The sequence below is a fragment of the Notolabrus celidotus genome, chromosome 19 (genome assembly GCF_009762535.1).
Source record: "Notolabrus celidotus isolate fNotCel1 chromosome 19, fNotCel1.pri, whole genome shotgun sequence".
Lineage (NCBI taxonomy): Eukaryota > Metazoa > Chordata > Actinopteri > Labriformes > Labridae > Notolabrus > Notolabrus celidotus.
The window spans coordinates 25825871-25851895 of NC_048290.1; the positions used below are offsets into that span (position 1 = coordinate 25825871).

Below are 26025 nucleotides of genomic sequence, written 5' to 3' on the forward strand. Positions count from 1 at the left end.
TAATACCCTTTTCCCTGAAGTTTTTCAAATGTAATTTATTTGACAGATGATCATTTCTCTGTGTTTTCTGTCTTAGCTGCAGCTTGAGCTAATGATGACACACTCTGGGATGACTGTCCAAAAGAATGCAATAATAGATTTGCCTTAGTGATCTTTGCTTTCCATGTAGTCTCGGTAGTAATTTCATGGTATTAATGACATTTTTCAACCAGTTAACACTGGTCAAATAGATTTTTTTTACCTATGATGAACAAAGTTAAGTGTTAAGTAAGTGCTCAGAGTACTTTTTGAACAGTAGTTTAAGCTTCCCCTAAAAAGTATTAATCATCAAAAATTCAGTTTTTATTGCAGCTATTTTCAAACTTTGCATTACACTGAGCTAATGTATCAACACTTTGTTTCCCCTGTGACGTATTCAGAGTGTAAAAATAAGCATTCATTATGTTGAAAACCCAGGAGACAAAATCCTGTTGCTTCTAATAAACTGACAATGTTTTCTCTTCTCTCTTTTTATTATTATTTTTTTGTCAGGAGGAGATGAGGCGAAGCAGACCTTGAAACCTTTTGTGCCTGATGGAAACAGCTACCACAGAGTGGTAGAATGATGACGTTCATCATGAAATTGTCGATGACAATGATGCTGCAGAGCTATGGCAAAACAATACACCACACATTTCCAAATGACTCATACTTTCATATTTTGAAGTATAATAAAAGTATAATTTTCTACCAGCTCTGAATGCCCCTGGTAGTGAATAATACTCTGAATCCCTTCAAATTCAGGGATGGAGACTATGTTGTCTTCACAAACAGTCGTGACACTGGTGATCAGCATCGAAAAGCACATTATTTTTTAATAATGAAATGAATCAGTTTTCTTCAACTGATGTTTGCTCTGTAGGTTGTTTTCTGCCATGGTCATTTAACAGAGGCTATTGTTTGGATATGCTTCTTCTAAGCAAAAGAACAGACCGGTCTGTCACAGCCAGTCACCAATAATGGACAAAGCAGGTTGAATGAACAACAATTGAAAGTAAGTCTACATGTTTGTCCATTTGATCTGCATCACTTTACTGCACCTGCTCGTCCCTCTTTATTCCTTGCATTAACATTATTTGCTCATTACTCCATTATGCACTTTCCTCGTCTGACAATTACCTGGTAGTGTGTCTGAGTCCGTGAAAAACCCATCACATTCATCATTTAACACGTTGGTATGCAGATTGAAATAATGTGTAAAATGATTATTTTCATCAGCAAATGATTTGCTAACACTGTATAAACATGTGTTACCATTCACAATCAGCTGTGTTATCCACAGTCCACACCAGGTTTAACCACGTCATCACGCCTCACGTACTGGACCTCCTATCCCCGCCCTGTTTATAATTGCAGTAAACGGATGCCTTTACGTGCTGCAGGAAACAATTCTATTCCGTAAAAAGTCCTACACGTGCATTTAAGAGTTATTAAAAAACATTTTTATTTATATGTAATTTTTCATGGAGTGAGCGTATAGGGTATGAATACAATATAATATTTTTAAAAAATTATTATGAAGTTAATTTATTGTAGTTTTACTCCGTCAGTTGTTTTTCAGTCGTATTTGGTTGCAATTCATTTTATCTTTACTATAATCCCAAATTGATAGTCTATAAAATTGAGAATTACATCGTATCAAACAACCAAATATCATATCAAATAATTTTAATTTATTTTATTCTATCTTATTTTATTATATATTTGCACTGTGTTTATGTATTTTAGTATTGCATTGTATGTTATGTTTGTCATTTGTGCTGCTATTTGATCTGTACAGCACTTTGGTCAACCCCGGTTGTTTCAAACGTGCTCTATAGATAAAGTTTGAGTTGAGTTGAGTTGATTCAAGACCAAATGTCAATTGAACTTACTACATGTAAAGTCAAATCTGTCAATTACTGAAATGCTACTTTATCTATGTGTGCATTTTGGTCTACAGAGATAGCAAAAAGTAAATGCAGAAGAAACAAATAAATATTTTAACAACTCAACTCACCTTTCATACATAAAAACATGCAGCCCAAAGTGCTTCACAGAATGATAGAGAGACAGAAAACAACATCAATGGTAAAATTATAAAAGTCATGATTATAATTAAAATACTTAAAAATAAAATAAAATCAATACAGTCAAATTAATAAAATAAGTAATAGTGGAAAGAAAAGTAAAAAATAAGGTAGTGTTAACAAGATCAGATGAATACAATAAATAAATAGATAAATAAATTATTAAATAAGATAAATAAATGTTAAAGCAATGATTAAAATAATAATGATTAAAATAATAATACAAATAATAAGAATAATAAAATTCATAATATAGTCCAGGTCTAAAAATAAATGACTCCAAATGAAAAGCTAGATTAAAAGGGAAGTTTTAAGTTTACTTTTAAAAACACCCAGAGAGGGGTTTGTCTGACAATATAATGTCAGACACAATAGACAGTCTGAGGCTGTCTGAGTTTCCAAAAGTCCGTGAATGCATCATGTCAAACACAAGCCCTGACACAGGAGAGCACACACCTCCTCCTTCCCCGGCTGAAGCTCCGCTATCTTTAGCTCCACGGATTACGGTGCATTGTAGACCGACTGTGTCCGGGCGCGACTTGTTCGGCTTAACGGCGTGTTTAGTTGGTGCTGAAGCTCCCCTTCAAAAAAAAAAAAATACAAAAACAACAAACAACAAAGAAGAAAAGTGATGGGGGAATGACAACAACACCTGTCCCCGTCTACGGTTCTCCGTCATCGATAAGACCCTGAGGATGCTGCTCTCCAGCCCGCGGAACGGACCTCAGCGCCGGGCCTCGCTGCTGCTCTTTGTCGTGGTGGTGGTCTGTGCCATTCCTGTCAGCAGGAGCCTGCCAGGTAATTTACAACAATATTAAAAAGCTACCATGACAGAAATATGAACATCGATAGCTTCTGTGAATGTTCAAACAACTCATCGATAAGTGTGAGTCACCTGGGCATCTTTACTGATGGACTCTCCACCTGAGGAGGACTTTTTAGCTGTGACACAGCTGTTTGATTTACTTTGTATTGCTCCTTTAGGAGTCAGTTTCTTCTTGATAAAGTAGTTTAACACTACGGGATGTCCCTTGAGTTCAGACAGCTGCTTTGGACAGGTTAAACAAGTACAGGCTGAACAAGACACAAGGAAAAGACTGGGGGAAAAACACTCATTCCCTTCCTTGTTAGGTTCGCATGGTGTAGTGTTTTTCATACGTACACAGAGATTGTTGTCATTTTAACAGTAAGTAACCCGACCATGATGTGGAATACTTAACAATTAATGGTGGATCCATGATGCATTTGATTAGGGAGGGATGCATTGTTAATTTATTTATTCAGTGTGTCTTAATTAATCATTTCAACCAGTAGTATCCCAACAATAGCCAAACAATAAGTTAATCTGTGTTCATCTGAGAAACTGGTTTGAACACAGTTTTCATCATTGTAGAACATTTTCAAGTGCAGCCCTGTGCCTCCTTGTCTGCCTGTGTTTTTTTTCTTTTTCTTTTTCACTTTCTTTTTTTTCTTTTTCAGGCATAGATAAATAAAAAAAAACACAAGACAAACATTAAGGACATAATGGAAATAAATAAGCAAATAAGAATAAAAGAAAGATATTATAATGCTGGCAGTAGTTGAGATTGTGAAATTTACAGCACAAATATAAGAGTCGTACAGTCATACAATACGAGAAAGAAAAGAAAAATACAAAGAACAAACAAACAAACAAACAAAACAAAACGTAAGCATCAGCTTGTCATCTGAGTAGCCATTAGGAGGGTTCAAGCGCAGTGCGAGGTGGCTTGAGAGGGCGGTTTGTTGGAAGAGGTCGTCCATTTGTCCAAAAGGGGCTTCCATATTTTCATGAATGTGTTTTCTCTGTTAGCTAATTTTTACTGCAAATTTTCCAAATGCAAAACATTCCCCAAATCTTTGAGTCATTGCTGAAATGAAGGACTTGCTTCTGACATCCACATTTGTAAAATAAGGCATCTAGCCAACAATGTACATAAGGAAATAGATTGCCCAAAATATTTATCTATGGAAGGGTTTGTGTCTACTGAACCAAAGATAGCAAGGAGTGGGTCTGGAGTAATAGTTTTATTAAAGGCTTTTGATATATAATCAAACACAAGGTTCCAGAAGGAGACTCATTTAGGGCAAAACCAAAATTCATGGGCAAGTGTTCCAGTATATTGTTTACATTTATCACAAAGAAGGGAAGTGTTAGGATATATGACATGAAGTCCATGTCTGTCTGTGTTTGTGTGTTCACACAGTAATGATTGCAGTTGATGTGTCTGCTTGATAATCTTCCTTTCGGCTTTTAAAACAGACAGCCTTTGGGAGAACCAACAGCTGGTCTGTCACATGTAATCTTTGGCCTTTATCTCAAGGACACACAAACGCACACTTTGCACTTATAACCGGACACTGAATCCTTACTGGCAGTCGCCTACACCTTGGGGCACACATTAGGGTGAATTTGTAGTTAAAAATAGTTGCTTTAACTGGCCAAAATATAAAACCAATCTACTTCAGCTCACAGAAGTCTGCATTTAGTCAAACACTGTGTAGTTTTATTTTACTTGTAAAGAACAAAGAGGATGAAGGGGATGAGACTGTGACTGCATCAACAGTGTCGGCTATTGTTTCCAGGGATTTTCCGCTTGTCATCTTCATACAAATGGCCAAAATGATAATCAGAGTTATTTTGATCATTATTAAGATTAAGATTATTAATCACAGATTTAATTTATTAAATCAGCACCTCAACAATTTCAAGGGCTGGATTGTTGTGACAGAAAGTCTGCCCTGTCAATTTTGTTCTTGAATGCTGCAGCTTCACTCTCCATGCTCACTCTGTCCCTCTGCTTTACCAACACACACCCAGTCATCTTGCTCTCTTGTCTGAACACCTGATGTATTTCTGCCCTAGTTTAGAGGCGTTGCCACATGCTTCGTCATTAACAACAAGCCTCTTCAACACGCAGATCACCTGCTGTCATAAAGGCATTGTGAGTGAAACGTCGACACATGTGTTGTGTGTTGTTAGGGTGACTTTATAAAACAGACTAATGATGAATATTTTCAACAGAGCAGACATACAGGTAGAGAGAAAAGGACAGGCATGGTGGGAAAAGCAGCTGTGTCAGAGGTGAAGGCTGAGTGTGTGCAGGCTGTGTTTTCTGTGTTTGTGAGTGTTGAAGAGAACTGTGGGGAAGCAAGCTGAGCAAATTACATTTCCCACAATCAGAATACAATCGTAACTCTCTTCATGGATGGAGACGGACACATTGGACATAGATTACTGTGTGTTCTTGTCTTTATAATTACATTCAATGAAATGTTTGGTGTCACTTGTAGTTGTAGGATGTTGATAGTAGTGGTCGACTAATGTCTTTTTCTCAATGGCCGATGCCGGTAATCAGTGAGCAGGTTGGCCGATATATAATGCTGACACATGTTGTTGTTGTTGTCTTGGGTGGATTTTTAATCAATTTATGAAACAGAATATTACATTGGGTTATGCTATAGATTTCAGGCATTAGAGATGCACGACATTGGATTTTGCTGTTATCCGATATGTCGATATTTTACAACTCATTTAGCCGATTACCGATAGCGATATTTTTTTCTGGACACCTAATTGCAGAGATCTTCAATTCTCTTCTGTATTGGAATTAGCGTACAGTATTATGGTGATATTCTTATCACATTTGTTGTGTAATATTCATTTCTTGTGCAAAATAAGAGAAATCCTTAAAACTGCATATTTATTTCTGACAATTGCGTTCATATAAAAAGATACATCCTCCTTAAAACTTGGATGATGCTCTCCCTGAGACAAGTAAACCTAACCTCTGTTCACAGAGAACATGTGAAAAGTGTGACTGTACAGCAATTAAACCCAAATTAAATCAAATGATTTACTCTTTGACGGGAAATGTGTCTAAATTATTCAGCTACATGTACCTTACAGAATGCTGATTAAATTCAAATTTAACTTAAAACATGAGCCCAACATGTGTGCAGCAGCCCATTAGTTTATCAGTTCATTATATCGGCGGATATCGGCGTGTTGGCCGATGTTCAATTTTTAAGCCAATATCGGCCGATACCGATAACGTGCCGATAATATCTTGCATCCCTATCAGACATGACTGATATTTATTCCAGAAGTAATATCAAACATTATTATTCTCTAAATCATCACAGAATACATATATTAAACACCAGCCAGAAACTGTTTTAGATTTGACATGCTGTCATTTAGGGATGAATGTTAACATCACTCGACGTTGCTGCCTGCAGTGTCTGCACACATTATTTGTTTATTTTTAAAATTGGCCCCGTGAGTGCAGATTATTTAAAACTACCATAAATCAGCCTGATTAATCTGTCTATCTCTATTTGAATTCTGACCTGTTGAGACACATGTGAACTCAGCTTGTTCCTGACAATGCAGTGTGTTAATATGTAGGCTATAGTTGAAGTTGTTGTGTTGAAGTCAAGTGGCAACATCCGGTCTATAAATATGAGTCCAATGTGGAAGTGCTAAAAACTGCAGTTCATCAAGGATCCACTTGAGGCTGGCTGCGGAACTAATGGAAACCACATACACACCAATTCAAAAAAGACGATCTTTACAGCAGAAATAAACATGTTTACATCATGGTACAAAAGACAAGTGTAGTCTGGATAGATCATTTCTTGATCGGCACACTGTAGGGGCTGATTTTTTTTCTAACGCAGCAATTTCAAAGATATTGAGATTACGAGTTTTCCAATGAGAGGCACAGCTGACTTGATTGCCGGGCGGGAACACCGTAGCTGTTGGCTAGGAGGCTCAAAACCCACCTCTTTACGTCACAATCGCTTGACAGCAGCAATATGTCTGCCGCCATAACAGCGCTTCAGAAACAGATGGGTCACAGATACTACACCCATATTTGAGTCTATGGTTGAAGTATGACATTTTTTCAGTCTTGTGTGAATAACTGACTGTACGTAACTGTACGTTGCACAGGGGATTGTATCAGAGTCAGATCTACTTCATAGGTCCATTTCAACTTCACTTCATTCAGTATACATGGAGGCATCTACAGGAACCCAAAAAGCACATTCAGTTTTTGCAGTGAGTCAGGTTTGGGTGAGATTTTGCTGGAGTGTGATAACAGCATGAAGTGCATAGTAATCAGGTGGTTGATTCAGCAAACATCGACACATCATCATGTGTTAATATGCCAGAAAGCTTTCACAGAACATTGCCTTCTTAAGGGTGGAAGAAATCCAAAGTCTCCATGAACCCAATTGATTTCATAAATTATGTGTAGTCGGCTGGCTAAGAAACAGAATAAATTAACTTAACAAGCTGAATTGGTTTAATCAGGCTCAGTGGAGCAGCACCCAAACACTGTTTTGGTTCCTAACTGAAAAAACATTCTCATTTTGACATTCTTGCTGCTCTAATTTGAGCAGTTTCCACTATTGAAGCGTCACCTTCACCTCTCAGTGTCCTAATGCAGCCTGTTCATTGTTGTGCTGCCACGTTTAAATGCCAGGTTTGTCATTCACCAAACCCACGTAGACATGATGTGATTAATATTCACAGTGATGCTGCCTCCGGCCTTTTCTTCCACCAGGATTAAGCTTTAACGATTCATATCTTCAATGTCGCACTCAGTCTCTCTCCCTCACACACACACACACACGCACACACACACACACAGCCGCTGGTTTCTCTGTTTGAAATCACCCTTTTTGCCCTGCAGGAAAATTACTTATCTGGGTTTTACTGGGAAGCAAGAGCAATAAAAAGTCAAGGAGAAGGACATACTCGCGCTGTTAGAGGACATAAAGATCACTGAGGCGATGATCAGGTTCATAAGTAATGATCTGGATCTCCCTGTGACTGGAGATCAAGTGTAGCTGCAAATTTTCGAGAGGAAGGGTTTTGGTTTTTATTTTTGCTCAGGTTCAAGAGATAATCTGGCTTTGAAACTGAGTGCTTTCAGATTGCAGTAGGGCCAGATTTATCAGTACTTCTAGATCTGTGCCATTCCTCATACCTCACTGTGACGTATGTGTGTGTGTGTGTGTGTGTGTGTGTGTGTGTGTGTGTGTGTGTGTGTGTGTGTGTGTGTGTGTGTGTGTGTGTGTGAACTCAGTGCTTCCAGGAAATGATTGAGAAAATGTAGTTTTAAGCTAACAAATGCTCTGTCTGGTTTTAAATGCATCTGTTTTGTAGCCTGTGTGGTCTTTGCGGGAATGTGACATTACTGGCGTTCATCCGTAAGTGGAACAAAACATTATCGCCCAGTTATACAGTATTGTGCGGCCTCTCATATCGTCATGACAGAGCAGCCAGGAACAGCCTCATTGATTGTATTGATCTGCCTCATTGTGGTGCTTGTTGTCTCAATTTGGTGGTCTGAGATATAAGCGGTCAGCTATGGCTGAGCTGTGGTGGCTTCTCCAGACCGCTGTTTACTCTCTCTTTCTTCTCTTCTTGCTCTCTTTTTTTTTAACCCCACTGATGGTTCCTTCACTTTTCAGCTTGCAGTAGCACAGTTCAGCTGTTTGGTCTACCTTAAACCTTGGTTGCTGTACCGAGGCTCGTGTCTCTCTTACACCGGATGCCATGATGTAAAGTGAAGCATAGGGAAAAAAAGACTATTGACTGTCAGCCTTCTTTTTTTTTTGCATACGTGCATTGGTTTGCTTTTGTGTGTAGCCACATCCTCACCAAGAGTGCAACGTGTGCAATGTGTAACCCAATTTAAACAGTAGCTCCGATGAAATGTCGCTTACACCTCTGCTGCTGTGCTCATTCTCACAAAGCCGTCTTTCTATAGACACCACAGCTGGTATCTAGATCAATGAAGTTTTTTTTTTTACACTTTTGTATTTTAAAATGTGAAGTTTAGTTTTTATAAATGAGCAAAAAAGCATATCTTACTGTTATTGACACCAGTTGTCATTTATTTATTTAAACTGTGAACTTGAGTATTTCTATACGTGCATAATAATAATAATAATAATAATAATAATAATAATAATAATAATAATAATAATAAGGGGCTGTGTCCACTATGGTATTTCTTTGCGTTGGCAGCACCTGCGACCTCAGCTTCAGAGTGCTTCTTCTCACCTGTTGTATTAAGTAAATGAAACCTCTTCAGCAGCACTTCCTCTTCCCTTTGTGGTGAGGTTAGTCAGGTCTGCTTTGGTTCTCTATATGCTTCACATTAGCTTTCATTTAATGGCATTTTAAAAAGAAACAGTAAGAATTGGTAGAAATCATATCATAGCATTAGCAGAGGCTCTAGACTTGGAGATTGTACTTTAAAAAATATAATGTGGGGACTTTTCCCTTTATTCAGACCTCGGTTGACAAAGTTGATATCAGAAGACCCGCCCCTTTTTGATTCTGATTGGTCGGTTGATGAGTGCGGCAGTGTGCATCAGTAACCCATATGTCCATGATGAAACCTGTCTCCCTGATGTTGTTGTTGTTGGTGGTCACACTGTGAATGTGTTTAGCCAGGGGTGTCAAACATGCGGCCAAAACTGTCCCACTGGAGGTTCCAATCTGGCCCGCAGAATGACTTTGTAAAGTGAAAAAAGACATTAACTCCAATTTTTCAATAAAAGTAACTACTATTTTAAATCTGTCCTCTGGGGGTCGCATAAAATCGTAAAGCTGACAGAGCACACCTGAACAGTGATTTTTTTTTCCAGAACTTTTTTTCTCAAAGTGAGAAAATAGATTGCTTGCTGTTTGCATAATCCGGTTGAGATTCATCAAGACTTTTAGAGCACTATAAGATGATCCACTAACTACTAACACTAGCACTACACCCTGCATACAACACTGTCCAGCAAGCAAACTGTTCATGCTGGAACTGAGGGGTTTAAAATAGTCAACTTTACCTTCTTCATTAATATAATCGATCTGTTCCTTTGATGTAAACATTTCACTCTGTGTGTCAGGTGAATGGGTAACCTGTGTGTTTGGTGTGTTGGCAGCAGCTTTCAGTGCTTAAAGCGAAAACATTCGTCCCACTATGAGACTCATCCTGGCAAAACAATACAACAGCTGTTTTTGTAGAAAGATGATTTATTAAATGTGAATTTTTTCAGAATGGACTTGTACTTTTTTACTGGTCCGGCCCACTTCAGATCAACTTGGGCTGTATGTGGCCCCTGAACTGAAATGAGTTTGACGTCCATGTGTTAAGCGATCACATCATACAGGTCAGGTTGGGATTAGGGATGTAATTTCAAGTGTTTTCCGTGATCGATCTTTGGAAATGTTAACAATCAATTATGGATTAATCATTAAAAAGAAATGTAGATATTTTCCATGTCAAAAAACAATGCCAAATGCGTTTTCCCCCCTGAATCAAATTTTCCTTCACGACAGTGTATATAACTGACAGTATTGAATATCTACGGATCGTATTGAGGTGTTCAAAATGTTAAACACGCTGAATGTCAACATGTGGAGCAGGGTGATGTTCTCCACGGATACACAGTCATAAAAGTGAAGGCTCAGACTTCAACAAGAGAACTGAACAGAAACATATTTCAGACTCACAGTGTCCAGTTTTCTGTCTACTTGTTCTTATTGAGAAAAATAAGCATGTGAACGTGGTCAGGTGTCAGCCGGGAGCGCAACCGGGACATAATCAGTCTGGTTGTGGGCGTGGAGACCTGTCACTCATTTGCAGCCCCCAGCTGTAGTCTCCGCTGTGAGCAACACCTTCAGTCAGCTGATTCACATCCAAACATGCTTTAAAGTTAAAACACCTCCATGATAGCTGAACAAAGTATGAGATCACATGATGTTTGTTCAACGTGATAGAAAATTGAAACCAAAAAAATGTGTTTGAGTAAGTTCTTAACAAACAATAAATCGATAGTTGATTAATTGTGAACATCTCTAGTTGGGATATACATCTGCAAAGTAGCAGCGATTCAGGAGACTGCTCCAAATGCACCAGTTGAAGGCCAAATCTGTGCTCATTAGCCAGGCTATAGTGGGTCATGAAGTGATGTGGATACAGTGATTTTGTTAGAAATTACTTTAGCTTTGTTGTGAGGATGACTTTCACCTAGGTTAGGTAGACTAGATTTGTTACTGAGGACTTTTTTCTTTCCTCCTCTAGAATGTTTAGATGTTTTACAAGTTGCAAACAGTGGTAAACATCCACATGAGTGACGCCATTTTTTACTCTAAGGTCAGCTTGTTACAGCGGTGCATGTTCCTCTCTGTATGTGATGGTGGATCGTTTACTGCTGTTTACTATTTCTGGATGTTAAGAACTGTTAATGATTAAATGAAAGCAACTTGTATGGGGAAAAAATAGGGGGGACATCAACCAATAAATGATCAGACGTATATAAAGCATAGATAATAATAATAAATAAATCTTTTTTTGGGGTTATTATCGGTACAGTTGAAGAAGCTCTTATAATTAAACCCTGATTTGTTGCATTACATACGGGTCTCTCAGTTATTGAAGGCCAAACAACATGAGCACGTAGAAGGAAACAAAAAAAAGACTGAATCAGAAGCATTTTTGTTTCCTCCTGCATACCCTGGTGTTTGTTTCCATTGTCTAAATCTCCTCAGCCTGTTCTCTGTTTGCTGCAGGGCATCCAGCTCTGCTCCCCTCTAATGATAACCACAATGTAATTACCTCCTGCGTAATGGCCTCCACTCGTCATTGTCCGACATGACAGAACTTATTGCAACAGAAAGACAAATGACAGACGCAGAGAGAGATAAGACAGATGACTGCCGCAGGAGGAAAGACACAGAGACTTGTTCCACTCCGTTCTTCTACAAACCTACATTCCTTAGAGGAGGATAATGTTTGACTTTGTGAAATGACTTCCTTTTCACCTTTAGCTCTACTCAGTTATAACCACCTGTGTGTTTCCTGCCTGTGCATTATGACACGTCCGTCTTTATGCATGCCTGAGTGCGTGTATTTGCAAATGTGTTTCTAACAGGTGCTAAGTCATGCCCCATTTTCCACTGAGCCCTGCAGAAAATTAAACATGCAGGAGTCATTGCTTGAGATTGTGGTGGGAAACTAACACCTACCTTATTTTGGTTCACAGGAACTGATATGGTGGAAAGATAGTTTCCATGCGTTGAGTCATCTGATGATGTCTCAGGGTTTTCTGACACGGTTTCCTCAGAACAGAGGCTTTCAAAAATGATGCCATTCCTTTTTATGCTACTTAATGAACGATTCAGAGCTGACTGAGCAGTATCACCTCTGTGCCCTACATTGTTTTTGTTCTATCTGTTAACATCTTACTGCCTGGAAAGCGAGTCACTCTGAAGTTTTAACCTTTAAAACCAGCCAAATAACATTTCCTTGCAGAAACTATTTACAGCGTAAGTGTCACATTTTAAACAACTACTAATTTAAGGTGAATTCATTTTTATACTCTTGTTAATGTGCTTTTAAAACAATCAGCTTCTCAAATGATGTAAGGTACTACAGCAGTGACCTGGTTGGGATAGTAGAACCTCAGCAGAGTGAGCAGGACCTTGAAGGGCTTATTACTCCTCTATTTACTCAACAGATCAACAGTTTGACTGAAAATATTTAACTCCAGATTATTTCATGACCTTAAAAATGTTTATATTTCTTCCTTTAGAAATAGTTTGTTACACTCCGATTCAGCCGTGTCATTGGTCAAGGTTCACTCTGAAGCTGTCTTAAAATGAGAAAACCTAGTGTGTGTAACTCACTTTGAAAAGAACATTTCCACTGTTGGTGAAGTCAAACAAGGTGAGCAGGATCGCATCAATCAGCACATCGACTTCTTCTGTCAGACTTCATGACATTTCCTTTTTCCATTCATCAGTCCGTAAACACAGAGTCCCATACTGCGTGACGTGCTGTGTTTACGTCAGGGGCCTCATTCAGGTTTGTAGATTTCTCTGTCATAGCGTTCAATTCTTGTGTCTTAAAACCTCTCTTGCTCTGCTTTTATCACTTTTTTGTATTTCCTAACCTTATGTCACTAATGAAGACCTCAATGCAATAATTTGCTCATTGGGATCAAGTATTCAACACAGCCATGTAAAACTAGGGTTGCAAAATTCTGGGAATTTTCAAAGTTGGAAACTTTCCATGGGAATTAACGGGAATGAACCAGGAATTTACTAAACTGAAGGTTGGCTCTTAATAGAGAACTTAAATATAGTTGGGGAAAATATATTTTAGCATAATCCTGACTGAAACAACCAGATTTCATGCAAGTACAGTTGAATATCTCTGCTATTCCTCAATCCCATGCACATAGCACACTGCTTACTACAGGGCTATTTAGACCACGCCCCCTACATGCACTGTGCATTACTCCATCACATGAGGCACAGATGATTTCTAGAATCCTGCAGAGGCTAAGCTTGAGAATCTGAGGGAAGATGCTTTTTTATTTGCATGTTGAATGAAACTTTGTCGGAGGGAGAGGGGCTCTTTTCATTTAACATTTTGAATGGGACTTTGTTGGGATTGCATTTTTGTTCATTTTTGAATGGGTTGGGTCGGGGGGGTTGAGTAATATTTAATGCTTAATTTTTATGCTTCGATATGAAACCTTTCCATTAAATTACCCTCAATTCCCATAAATTCCAGTGGAAAGTTTCCAATTTGGAATACTTCCAAAAGTCCTCAGCTTAACTTCCCATGGAAATATACCGGAAATGTTCCACCCCTTTGCAACCCTACGTAAAACACATTATGATTCCCTACTGTTACTGATGAATGTGGAGGAAAGCTGTGTGATTTTTAAATGTATTGCCTTGCATTGTATTGCCACTAATTTAAAAGCTGTGAGAGAAAAGAAGACTGAAAGAAAATTGGACAATAGCATCTATATGTCTGTTACATTGATCATTTATTTGTGGATTTTAAGGGTGCAGCAGTTAGGGACATGTTTGATAAAATTGGATGACAACATGGACATCATCTTCTCAAAGATGCAGACAAATTTAGTGTTGACAGTTAGTAGCTTACACCAGCAAGATTTTTTTTCATCCTGTGAGCAGACAAACTGTAATATTGTTTTCTGTAACTGAGATTAGTAGGAGTGAGCCATTTTGCATCCATACTATCTCTGCAGAGTTGGCAGTGATAGGTAAACAAAACATAGCAAATAGGGGTGACAAACACAACAGCATCACATCCTAAAACTTCTCAAGTCTGGGAGCTTGTACCTGCTTTGTAAACTACAACATAAAGGGCTGCCTGCAGGGACGTTTTTGTAACATAAGTGTGTTGGACATCTCTGTTTTAAACATCAACATCATGTTTTGAGTTTTAAAGAAAATGTTACATTTAGAGGCTGATAGCATGATACCAAGCTGCAACCTCCGGTCTAAAAATATGAGTCCAATGTACAAGTGCTAAAAACTGCAGTTCATTGAGGATCCACTTGAGGCTGGCCGGAAGTACTGGAAACCACATACACACCAATTTAAAAAAAAAGGCTGATCTTTACAGCAGAAATAAACATGTTTACAGCCTGGTACAAAAGACCAGTGTAGTCTGGATAGCTCATTTCTCAATCGGCACACACGGTACAGGAGGGGACATTTTTTTTCTAACGCAGAAATTTCTAAGATATTGAGATTACGAGTCTTCCAACGAGAGGCACAGCTGACCTGATTGACAGGCGGGAACACTGTAGCTGTTGGCTAGGAGGCTCAAAGCCCGCCTCTTTACGTCACACTCGCTCGACAGCAGCAATATGGCTGCCGCCGATGATTAGTCTCAAAACAGTGCTTCATAAACAGATGAGTGACATCACGGATACTCTGTTCATATTCTATACAGTCTATGGTTAGCAGTGATAGGTAAACAAAACAGAGCAAATAGGGGTGACAAACACAACAGCATCACATCCTAAAACTTCTCAAGTCTGGGAGCTTGTACCTGCTTTGTAAGCTACAACATAAAGGGCTGCCTGCAGGGACGTTTTTGTAACATAAGTGTGTTGGACGTCTCTGTTTTAAACATCAACATCATGTTATGAGTTTTAAAGAGAATGTTAAATTTAGAGGCTGATAGCTGGATACGAGTCATGTGCGGTTTATTATCTGATTACTAGTTGATTGATCATTTCCATAACCGATGACGGTTATGGAAATGAGTGCATCTCTGTCCTGTCTTTACAACACAATACCATATTTTTGTATTTAGAGCAGTTGATTATTTTCCTAAAGGCAAGAACAGGACAGCTATTAATGTTGATAGAGAATGGAAACATCTCCTCACTTTGATCCGTGTGTACTTTCTCATGCTTTATCATCATACAGTATTTCCTAATCCCTCGTCTCAGCTGACGCCAATGAAAACAGCTCGATAGAACCAGGACACTTGGCCTCTGTTTGTTTTTGTGGATTGACAGTGAGGAGGCATGGTGGACAAACAGAAACATGTTCACCTGGTTACACAAATGTGCACACATGTACACACACTTTGGACATAAGGAAATAACCCGTGTGATTTTACATCAAGCAGAGAGCTCTCTAATGTTTCCACTTGATTTGGAGTGTTTGGCTTACTTCCTGTCTGTTATCTTGACACACACACAATGGGAGCGTCTGACCCTCCTGGCAGACCCATTTCCTGCTTCCTTGCTAAATCTCTCCGCCACATACACAGACATGCACCAACTATTACAGATTGGTTGACACTTGTTGTTTTGGATCTGGAGAACAGCTTGAAGTAGCACAAGTTAGCCGTGACATGAGGAGAGTGTATGCATGTGTGTGAGAATCTTCCTGGCAGAACTGCTGCTGCTGTTGAGCACAGCCTGGCAACAGAAGCAGCAGATGGTTAAAAACGTCATTTTTCACTTGTTCCAAGGACTATTTTCTTAGTCCCTGTGTTACATAATGTTTTTCACACCTCCAGTGTCCTTAAAACAACCGCATGTACTGCAGCACCAAGCCTTTTTCTCCCCTTTTTACTCTTTTCACCTCATTTATTTATTTATTTTCTCTCTGCCTCCTTGATTGAGAGCTTTAATTAGCAGCACTGCTCACTGTGTGGGAGGGATGTTGATGTGAGGCCACCTCCTGCTTGACATTCACCTCTGAGGCTCCTTTGTTAGACTTTTAAATAGATTGGAGCTGCTTTGTCATGTAATTATCATGATGAGCATCTTGTGTTATTCTTCAAGCAAAAGCTTTTGAACTCAGTAAAAGAAGAATTCTAGTGAAGCCTAGTTTATAACATTTTGTTGCAGCGTAGTTCTTCTGTAAAAGCGCTGTTTATCTGACGTAAACAACCGCAGCTTGTCCCTCATTTTCACACTTTCTTTGCTTTTTCTCACCCTCATTTTCTCGCCGTCGCCCGGCCTCACACATTCATCACCAAGCACACGTACAGCAGGTTTGCGTCTGCCTGTGTTTATGGGCGTCTGTGTGTGAGGAGAATAATCATCTGCATTCATGTGACTTCAATTTGTTCCACCATATTAACTTCACCTACGTGATGAATAATTGATGAGGTGCTGAGATCATCGCTCTATTGTTCCAATTTGTGCAAATTTGAAGATTCTTCAGTACGTGGCTTTGTGTTTTGTTCAAGACATCAGTGATTCATCGCGGCAAGGATTTTCAGATTGTGTTTTTTTGTGCGTGATGACATGCAGGGTTGAGACTAATCCAGCAAAAGATTCAGCAATCCACAAAGACAGAGCCTCCTGGAAAGGATTACCTCAACATATTTGCTCCAATCTTTCACTATGTTCTTTTTTTTAATCACTGACTGTCTGATGTTTAAATGGTAACGCATGTTGATGCATGTAAAAATAATAATAAGACTAAAGAGTTTGCTCACCCCATTCGTCTGAACATTTGAATAATACTATATGAGCATTTTTTAATGCAGTGAACAATAATATGTGACTCATTTGTGCTTCTGTGCAAACAAGTTTCTGTCGGTGACTGACCCTGATAAAGACAGTCTGATCTGAAAACAAGGAACTTGTAACAAGATGACTAACAGCACGACACATTAACAGTCAACAGATGTCGGGTACAAATCTTGACTCAGTATCTAAAAGAAAAAGTTTTGTGTTTCTACATAGTATTTTTGAAGCATTTGAGGTTGCACAGCAAACTGGTGTTTTCAGTTAAATGTTAATCGTAGTTTATTACCTTACATGCAATACTAATGTAGGCCATAAACAGTGTGAAATGATGAACAATACGACAGACTCCCCACAAGTGAAGCCAAAGTATTTAGAGCACCCCCTACTGGGGTGCAGTCGAAGTCATAAAGCCCGCCTCCTCCATGTTCGCAGATTAGACACAGGTTATACACAGGTCAGACTATAAAAATAATTTACACTTCAAAGTAGAGATGTGCACTTGTAGTGGATGAAACGATTACACTAGAATTAAACCAGTATTAATAGTCAGTTTATCAAGTTATTCATATGTTTATTATTGCAGGCTCAAATTGAAGGTCATATGTCTAAACTGTGGCACAGCCAACCACAACTAGCTGGGGTTGTAGATCCAATTAATGGATGCTGCTTTAATGCTCTACTACAGCAGGGGTTCCCAAAGTGTGGGTCGGGACCCCCTGGAGGGTCGGGAGACACAAATAAGGGGTCGTGAGATGTCTTCCAGAGTGTTTGTTTTTTAAAAGTTATCTAAAAATTATAATTTTTACCCATTTTAATAAAAAATATCAACAAAAATAGTAGCTAAACTTGAAATAAAACCTTGAAAATAGAAAATGTGATGAGTGTTCTGCCTTTCTTTGTTGCCAGATGACTCCTAAGTTTAGGGTTAGTTAATTACAGTTAATTATCAAAAGCATCAGTAGCAGTAGGTTAATTCATAATGGCACAGGAAACACATGATCATATAGGTAGGCTAATTTTCTGCAGACCAGCTCAATGAAGCCACATTAAATCACTTTGAGGGACAGTGGGGGTCACAAGTCTTTGGCATCTATATTTTGGGGGTCGCGAGTTGAAAAGTTTGGGAACCCCTGTACTACACGGATGCAAACAAGCACAGCAACAGATGTCATCTTGTAGGGCAGCGTGTCTTCCGGCTAGATCCAGAAAATGATATGGAAAATTGAGATAAAGTTGTATATAGGCTGTTTCAGGTTAAACTGGTATAACCACATGACTTGAGCAATGCAGAACCAGCACAGGCATGCACATGTTGGCTGATAGAGGTAGCTCTGTTAACATTAGCCACATTTGGTAAACCTGTTGAGCTGTTTACCCATACACTCTGATCCCAAGTTTAGCTGTGTTAAATAAGTTGTGCTCAGTTTTGACTGTTATCTTATCTTTAGAGGAGTGGGTTTGTCATCATGATTCTCCTCTATCCCTCTTTCCAACCCCAACTCTGTCGAGGCAGATGGCTGTCTAGCATGAGTCTGTTTCTGCTCAAGGTTTCTGCCTGTTAAAGGAAGTTTGTCCTCGCCGCTGTAACTAGCTAAATACTGCAAGGTGCAATGCTCATGGTGGATTAAGATGAGATAAGACTGAGTCTTATCCTGTCTTGGTGTTGGATCTCTTTCAATAATTTAACATATAGTGGTCTAGACCTGCTCTGTTTGTAAAAGCATCTTGAGATAATTGATTGATTGATTGATTTAATGATTGATTGATTGATTGATTGATTGATTGATTGATTGATTGATTGATTGATTGATTGATTGATTGATTGATTGATTGATTGATTGATTGATCATAATTTATATTTTTGTATAAATAATTAGGAAATGGGTCACTGCTTAACATCTCAAATGTCTTTCTCTAAAACATGAAATCATTTTTTAAAGGTAGTACTTCTACTAAACTTCTACAAGTTTCTGGTCCAGGGTGGTGGACTAACAAAGCACTAACTTACTGACATAAATACCCTCAAGCATTATGCAATGATGTATGTACTGTGACATTACTAGTTACCCAGTGTTAATAGTACCTTAATAGTGTACAAACAAACTAATGCTCTGACTAATTTACTCTGAATTTATTAATCCTCTCAATAAAGAAATGTCAAACACTTTTAAGAGGGTAGAAAGTTGTTTGATCTATGACATGATTGCGTATGTCTGCACCTGATCTTAGCAGTAACAGCCTTTGATTTTAAGAGAGTTACCAGATTAAAGGCACATTAAAAGAAGGGCAGCAGAACGATGCGACAACATGCAGTTCAGGTAATATTGAGAAGGTTTTGGCAGGGAGAGGAAGATGGGAGGAGAAAATATCAAGGGCAGGAGGGATGATGCCTCTGCAGCATGTTTGAGAAAGCTTGGTAAGGACTGAGGTTGATTTGTGATAACTTAATGTTATTCTTACATCTTCACTATAGTGCAGTGTGACACCACAACTGCATCATTGACTCAGCAGAGGCATCCCTTTTTTAAAAGATCTTGTGACTTGCAAAGCCCCACGTCTTCCACAATGAGGAAGAGGAGACATAATGTAATAGATTATGGTTCCAGAAACTATCGGAAAAGTAAAGTGAATCTGAGGATAGCAGTCGCTTGGGATGCACCAATAAATCGGCTGAGTATCGGTAATGGCCGATATTTGCCCTGTTGACAGATATCATCTATTTTTTGTCTCCCTACCAAGCGGCAACCTCCGGTCTCAAACTATGAAGCCCATGCAGAAGTGTTATAAACTGCAATACATCGAGAATCCGCTTGAGGCTGGCTGCAGAAACACCGGAAACCACAAACACACAAAAGATGATCTTTGCAGCATTAATAAACATGTTTACAGCCTGGTTCAAAAAAGGGCTTGGCTCTACATAGCTCATTTCTCATCGGCACACACTGTACAGGGGGTGCATTTTATTCTAACGTGACAGTTCAGAAGATATTAAGATTACAAGTTTTTGCCCAAATAAGGACATGACTGACTTGACTCACGTTCGGGAACACATAGCTGTTGGCTAGGAGGCTCAAACTCCGCCCCTTTACGTCACACTATGCCTGGTTGAGTTCCGCATTTCCAATATGGCTGCCGCTGACGATTGGCTTCCAAACAGCTCTCAGGAACAGATGGGTGATGTCACGGATACTACGTCCATATTTTATACAGTCTATGCTCCCTGCAAATAATTTTACATTAACTTCAGTAGCTGATCTGTTCATTACATCAAGTTTATCAGCCCCACATTAGCCATTTAACTGGTTACATATTACTCAACCAACCGTAAGAGAAATACACTCATTGTAGAACCATGAATATCAAATTAGGATAGATGAGCAAACATATTTCCCATGGCTGTAAGTTGAATACCCAAATTACTTCAAAATGTCATTCTAAGCTCTGGAAATTACACTTCAACAGACAGAAAGTTATTCACAAATTTATAGATGACAGAAATATTTAGTTTAGCATAGAGATACATTTGTTGCGTATTTTGAAGCAGGGAAGACTCTCTCCTCTGGCTTCTTTCAACATTGCTCTCCAAGATATGTTCAATCCAGTCAATCATGATGTCTACTGTAACTTATACGAACAAAGAAATCTCAAATTTGTACATGTGAGTTTATTATTTTTTCTTTTTGCATGAGTTTGTGTAGTCTAATGTCATGCACATTCAGCAGACACGTGCCCAAGTTGATTTTCTACTCCACCCCACAAGAAGTCCACACATAAAGTGTACACATTCTAATAATGTGTACACTTTATGCGATCATTATTTCTAGCAGCACCTTGTATTTCCTCTTGAGGTCATGAGTAAATAAATAGTAATAAATGCAGTCGATAAGAACACGTGAGAACATCAGATAAGGGTTTGATACCTCGAGGGAAATTAAAGGAGACACATGGCATGTAAAAATAGAAGACCATTGAAGGAGAAAAGAGACAGTAATTAAAAATGTGAACGATCATTAATCTAATCAGCAAAGAAGGGCTTGTCACATGAGTATGTTACAATAATAGGGATGTGGAATAACTCGACAACGTGGGCTGAGGAAGATAAGGCGGCAGTGAAGCACAGAAGTGACAGAGATGTTGCTAGGACAGGGAAAAATCACACTACTCTGTTAGAATAGGGAGGAAATTATTTCGCCCTCAGCTGTAGTTGTTTCACAAAATTAGAAATGACTGTCATATCAGAAACAACAAAAACCAGCATCTCAGATTTCACCTGCGTCACTCGTCTGCTCACTCCCCGAGGCCGAAGCAGCCAGTGACAGAAGAAGAGGGGAACGTGTGCCTGCAGCTCTGTAGTTCAGCTGTGATGATGCATGAATTTCAATAATGCGTGTGTTTGAATGGGTGTGTATGCCTCAGTGTTTTTTTTTTTTTATAGCTGCATTTACTTTTTATGCATCATTAACTGACTAATGCAAACAGATATGATGCTGCAATGTAAACCTAAACTCATAGGATACATGAAGACCAAAAACAAAGAAAGTAAAGCCAAATTAAAGCAAAATTTAGACTTTTTGAACATGCTATGCCACTATGTGACCTACAACATTAAACAAGACTATAGAAGACCAAAGTGACTCTAAGGTTATTTTTCAAAGTCTGCCACCGCTTCTGCCATGTCAGATTTACCTTATGCAGACTCAAAGACCCTTTGTTTGCAATTCTTCCACAGCAGTGCTTTCTATTGAGCCAGAGAGAGAGATAAGCAGGATGTAAGTTTCCAGTAGACAATATGACACATGCATGCACAGGGCTGCATCAACCAAAATACAGGACATCCAGCTTTGTCCACAGGGGCCTCTAAATCAATACAATAAAAATTCCTCACTGCTCCTTTAAAGCTCCTGTGAGTAGTGTTTTGAGACAGATATCTGATTCTGCCTCTTTTTACAGTCAGATCAGTCAACATGTTCTATGCTTTCGAAAATGTTAACAAAGGATGTTTTAGCAATGAGCTAACCTGACTTTTAAGGTCATAAAGGTATCCACATTAAGTTCAGTTTGTTTTATAAACAGCAAAAACTTCTTCACAGGAGCTTTAATTTACCACTCCACAATCAAAAGAAGGCAAAGATAAGAGCTAACTTTAAAAAAAGAGACTGCCATCACAACACCAGGGCGCAAATGGAAATTGAGGAACACCTGCAGTCTGTTTTTGTCACAGATAAACAGATTGGTCCAACACAGCTTTTTATCATAAACCCATTTCACTGGCTTTTCATCACACCCTATAAGTGAGATAAACGTTCGCATTGGAATGCATCTTACGTGTGCACTCAAAAAGCACCAATGTGCCAATCCTCTCCTCCATCTGCTCTTCATCTCTGCAGCACTTCTGTCCATGCCCTCAATATCACATCTCTCCTGGTATTACAGGCCCTGTTGCCATGGAGGTTACTGGGATTAGCAGTCCTCCGTGATGTGCGGTTTTCTCCTCTTATGAAGCAGGTTTTTTTAAAAAAGAATAGGTTAAGTAAGAAGGAATAGCTGCACTCTGTTGCACAACTAAGAGGATGTATTAAATTACTTCTCTTATTAACCAAGTGAGTGCTGATTTATCAATGCCACATCACTTGAAGAAGGATGAATCATTCAATGAAAAAAATGCAGTAGACCTGTTAAAAAACAGCACTTTTCAAGATCTGTATTCAAAGTTTGAAATCTAAAATGAAGTTTTGACAACACGGCTCCTGCAGACTCAAGTAACCCTCACCTTTGAGATCCAGATTTCTTCAACTACTCTGGATTCATCTGCTCTCTTTTCACCTTATGATACCTCCTCTCTCTTATGAAGTATTTTCTTTCACTGTGCTGTTCACCTTTAGCCGGCCCCGCCGTGCTGCTCTGCTGGTGCTCATTATCTGCTCTGATGGAGTCCCAGCGCTCCACCTGCCCTCTGCTGCCAAGCATACCTGCTGTGATTCTGTGACCCACTTCTTTGTGTGTGAGTGTGTGTCTGTGTGTGAGTGTGTGTAGCTTAACTCAGTGTTTGGGTTCTGTGGTGCCGAGGCAATGTAATCAGGTCAGCTGGTTATCTAACTGTCCGATCTGTGAGTGAACAGCTGCTGGTCACTCCTGTCTTTGCTTTGTCCTGACTGACTCATAGTGTCAGACAGGTGATGTTCATTCCATTACGACAAGCAGAAAATAACTCAGACTGTCCTATTTTTGCTCCAAACATTTGATAACATTAGTTTAACCTTGTATATTCAGCACAGATGCTGTGACGGCACCCTTTTTAAATTCACTAGTAAGCTGTGATGCAATTCTGACATCAGCAGAGTCTTTGTTTTAGGTCTCTCTCTTCAATGTGCTGAAGAGCAGATCCATCCACTGATTAGAGACGTGTGGGCTTAAAAGCTAAGGAACCTCTTAGTGAGATTATTTCTGTTTGAATGCCTCATTTAGCATAATTGGCATTATTCATATGATGGCCATTGAACTCTTAACATCACATCGCTTTTTAAATGTACTTGTGTAGTGGTCTCATAAATACTGGAATCAGTAATAGGTTACTGGTCAGTATGTTTCCCTATTAACCCTCCTATTATCCTTGGGGTCAATTGGACCCCAATCAATGTTTAACGTTGTTTTTTTTTGCCTTCATATTTCATGACTTGTCCTAATTTAATTAAAATGTTTATATGTTCCAATTTACTGTAAAAAAAATTACACATCAGTGTTCTTTTGGGTCAATTTGACCCCGGGCTGTTTTAGCTGTATGAAACATAAGAAATATCAACAATTTACACACATTTGTTTTGGATGATATTGAGGTCACCATAACATACAATTTTATAACCTAAAAAAGCCTCCCTCTGCTTTAGAGCTTTAACCTAACGTAACCATACCTGTAGTACTGCGAGAACCACTGATAGTTCACACAACAATGGGGGAGGGGGGAAAATGTCTTTCCAAACCAGAACTTTGATATTTCCCATGCCATAGCTCGGGAAAATAATGGTTCATGTGAAGACATTGATATTTCACACAACTTCGGGTTGGAGCTAACGTATAAAAGCTAGCTTGATAGCGTGGTAGGGCCGACGGGAGCATGACAACTTGCAGCACTTTAATGTTCTCTTTTACAGATAAAGTCCTTCTGAATGCTTTAAATTGTGTTTATGCTTAAAATATATTTTATTTAAAGGGCTATTTAGATAGTCAACAAAGAAACACAAAGTACCTGACACATACACCTAGGTAACAGGTTCTGGAGCTTTAAAATGCTGGGGTCAAATTGACCCCAAGGATAAAAGATGTTGGTAAATTTGAGGGTAACAGGAGGGTTAACCAGCATGAGACAACAAAGAATCAAGAGCAACATTTAGTCTGACATAGGCTAAAAACAGCATAATGAATGACAAGCTAGTGTCACACAGGAAGTTAAGCTTTTCTAAGAAGTTAGAGACTAACTAGCTTATCTTAACGTTAGCTAGGAAGCTACTGGATGCTAACATGACCTTTTAAAATCGAGATACTACACCTTAAGTGTGTAAGTATGTTTAATTAAATACATTTTTAAAATAATGTATTTGATAACCCATTAGCAACACAACTGCTAATGTTAACAATCAACCACTTCCCTGCTAATGTTATCATTAACTAGTTATTGACATCTTTCCTCTTGTCTATTACAACAAAAACTTAAACAGGTATTGTTTATTATTATTATTATTTAGGTATTGATAACAGTAGGATTTGTCTGGCTAAACGCTAGCATTAGCTGTTGTCTGTTGGTAGTCAATGGGTTATCAAATATGTTGTTTTGTTCTTATGGCTACATGTTCCTCCAGATTTTCACTACAAGATACTTTTTTAGATCTCATCGATTAGAAAATTGTGATATGGAAACAAATTTCAGACTTCCTGATTTCATATGACTAATGACGTAAAGACGCTTTGTAGCTTTCTGTCATTAGGACAATTGAGCTTCTCACCCTGAGCGGGATGACACTGGAAAATGGCCGCGCCATATGGATATGGTGAATTGCGGTGTTGTAAGGATATTAATGAAACTGCTCTCTCTCTCTCTCTCTCTCTCTCTCTCTCTCTCTCTCTCTCTCTCTCTCTCTCTCTGTCTGTCTGTCTGTCTGTCTGTCTCTCTCTCTCTCTCTCTCTCTCTCTGTCTGTCTGTCTGTCTGTCTGTCTGTCTCTCTCTCTCTCTCTCTCTCTCTCTCTCTCTCTCTCTCTCTCTCTCTCTGTTAACCCTTTTTCGGAAAGATTTCCCCAAAGAGATGTTTATTTCTGGTTTCTCTTACAGTAAGAAAACAGGTCGACTTCTGAATTTTCTCTTAGACAAGCAAAACTGGCAATTTATTTAAGTAGAAAAGACTGAATGGAAAATGGGCAGAGGTGTGATTGTTTGATAGTTTATAAGAACCTTGTCAAAGCTTGAGTATTTTTAGAGTACAGATATTATGTAAAAATGGAAGATCCAGTTGCTTTTCAAAATACATGGGACTATGATGGTGCTCAATTTTCTTTAAAGGACTCTAAAATCATTTTTGCAGATGTGTTAATATAATCTAAGTCTCTCTCTCTCTCTTTCTCTCTCCTCAGCCCACCATAAGTGCCCTCCCCCCTTAGACTGTGCCGAAGAGGGTCGCGAGTTCTGCAAGCCAGGCTCCAGCTACTGCGGCCCCTGCCTCCACCGATTGGTCGAGAATGATGAAGGATTTTGTGTGGCCAGGAGTCAGAACCATCATAAGGGTATGACATAAAATTGAATTCAGCCTTCCCTTCAATTTTGATACAACCATATATGTTTTCAAAATCCTTTTTCCTTTTCTACGTGAAAGAAGGTTTAATCAAAAGTTGTTTGGAAAAGTTATATGACTGAATTTGTCCTCCTTCAAAGATAGTACAATGACAGTGTAAAAGACTTCAAATATATCACTTATGTTTCTAATGAAGATTCATTTATGTCTCTGATCCATATGGTGGGATTAATAACAACAAAAAACAACAGCAAAACAAAACAAAAAAACTTTGACAG

General features: G+C 38.8%; 1 protein-coding gene across 1 annotated transcript in view; it reads left to right on the plus strand.

Annotated features, from left to right (window-relative positions):
* The first annotated feature begins 2515 nt into the window (after positions 1 to 2515).
* LOC117831675 (neural proliferation differentiation and control protein 1-like) overlaps positions 2516 to 26025 on the plus strand; it is a 34688-nt gene continuing 11178 nt past the window's right edge. Inside the window, exons 1-2 of the mRNA XM_034710473.1 lie at positions 2516 to 2906; positions 25590 to 25739. Of these exons, the coding sequence (XP_034566364.1) occupies positions 2804 to 2906; positions 25590 to 25739 (253 nt within the window). The 5' untranslated portion in view covers positions 2516 to 2803. The remainder of the gene's footprint in view (positions 2907 to 25589; positions 25740 to 26025) is intronic.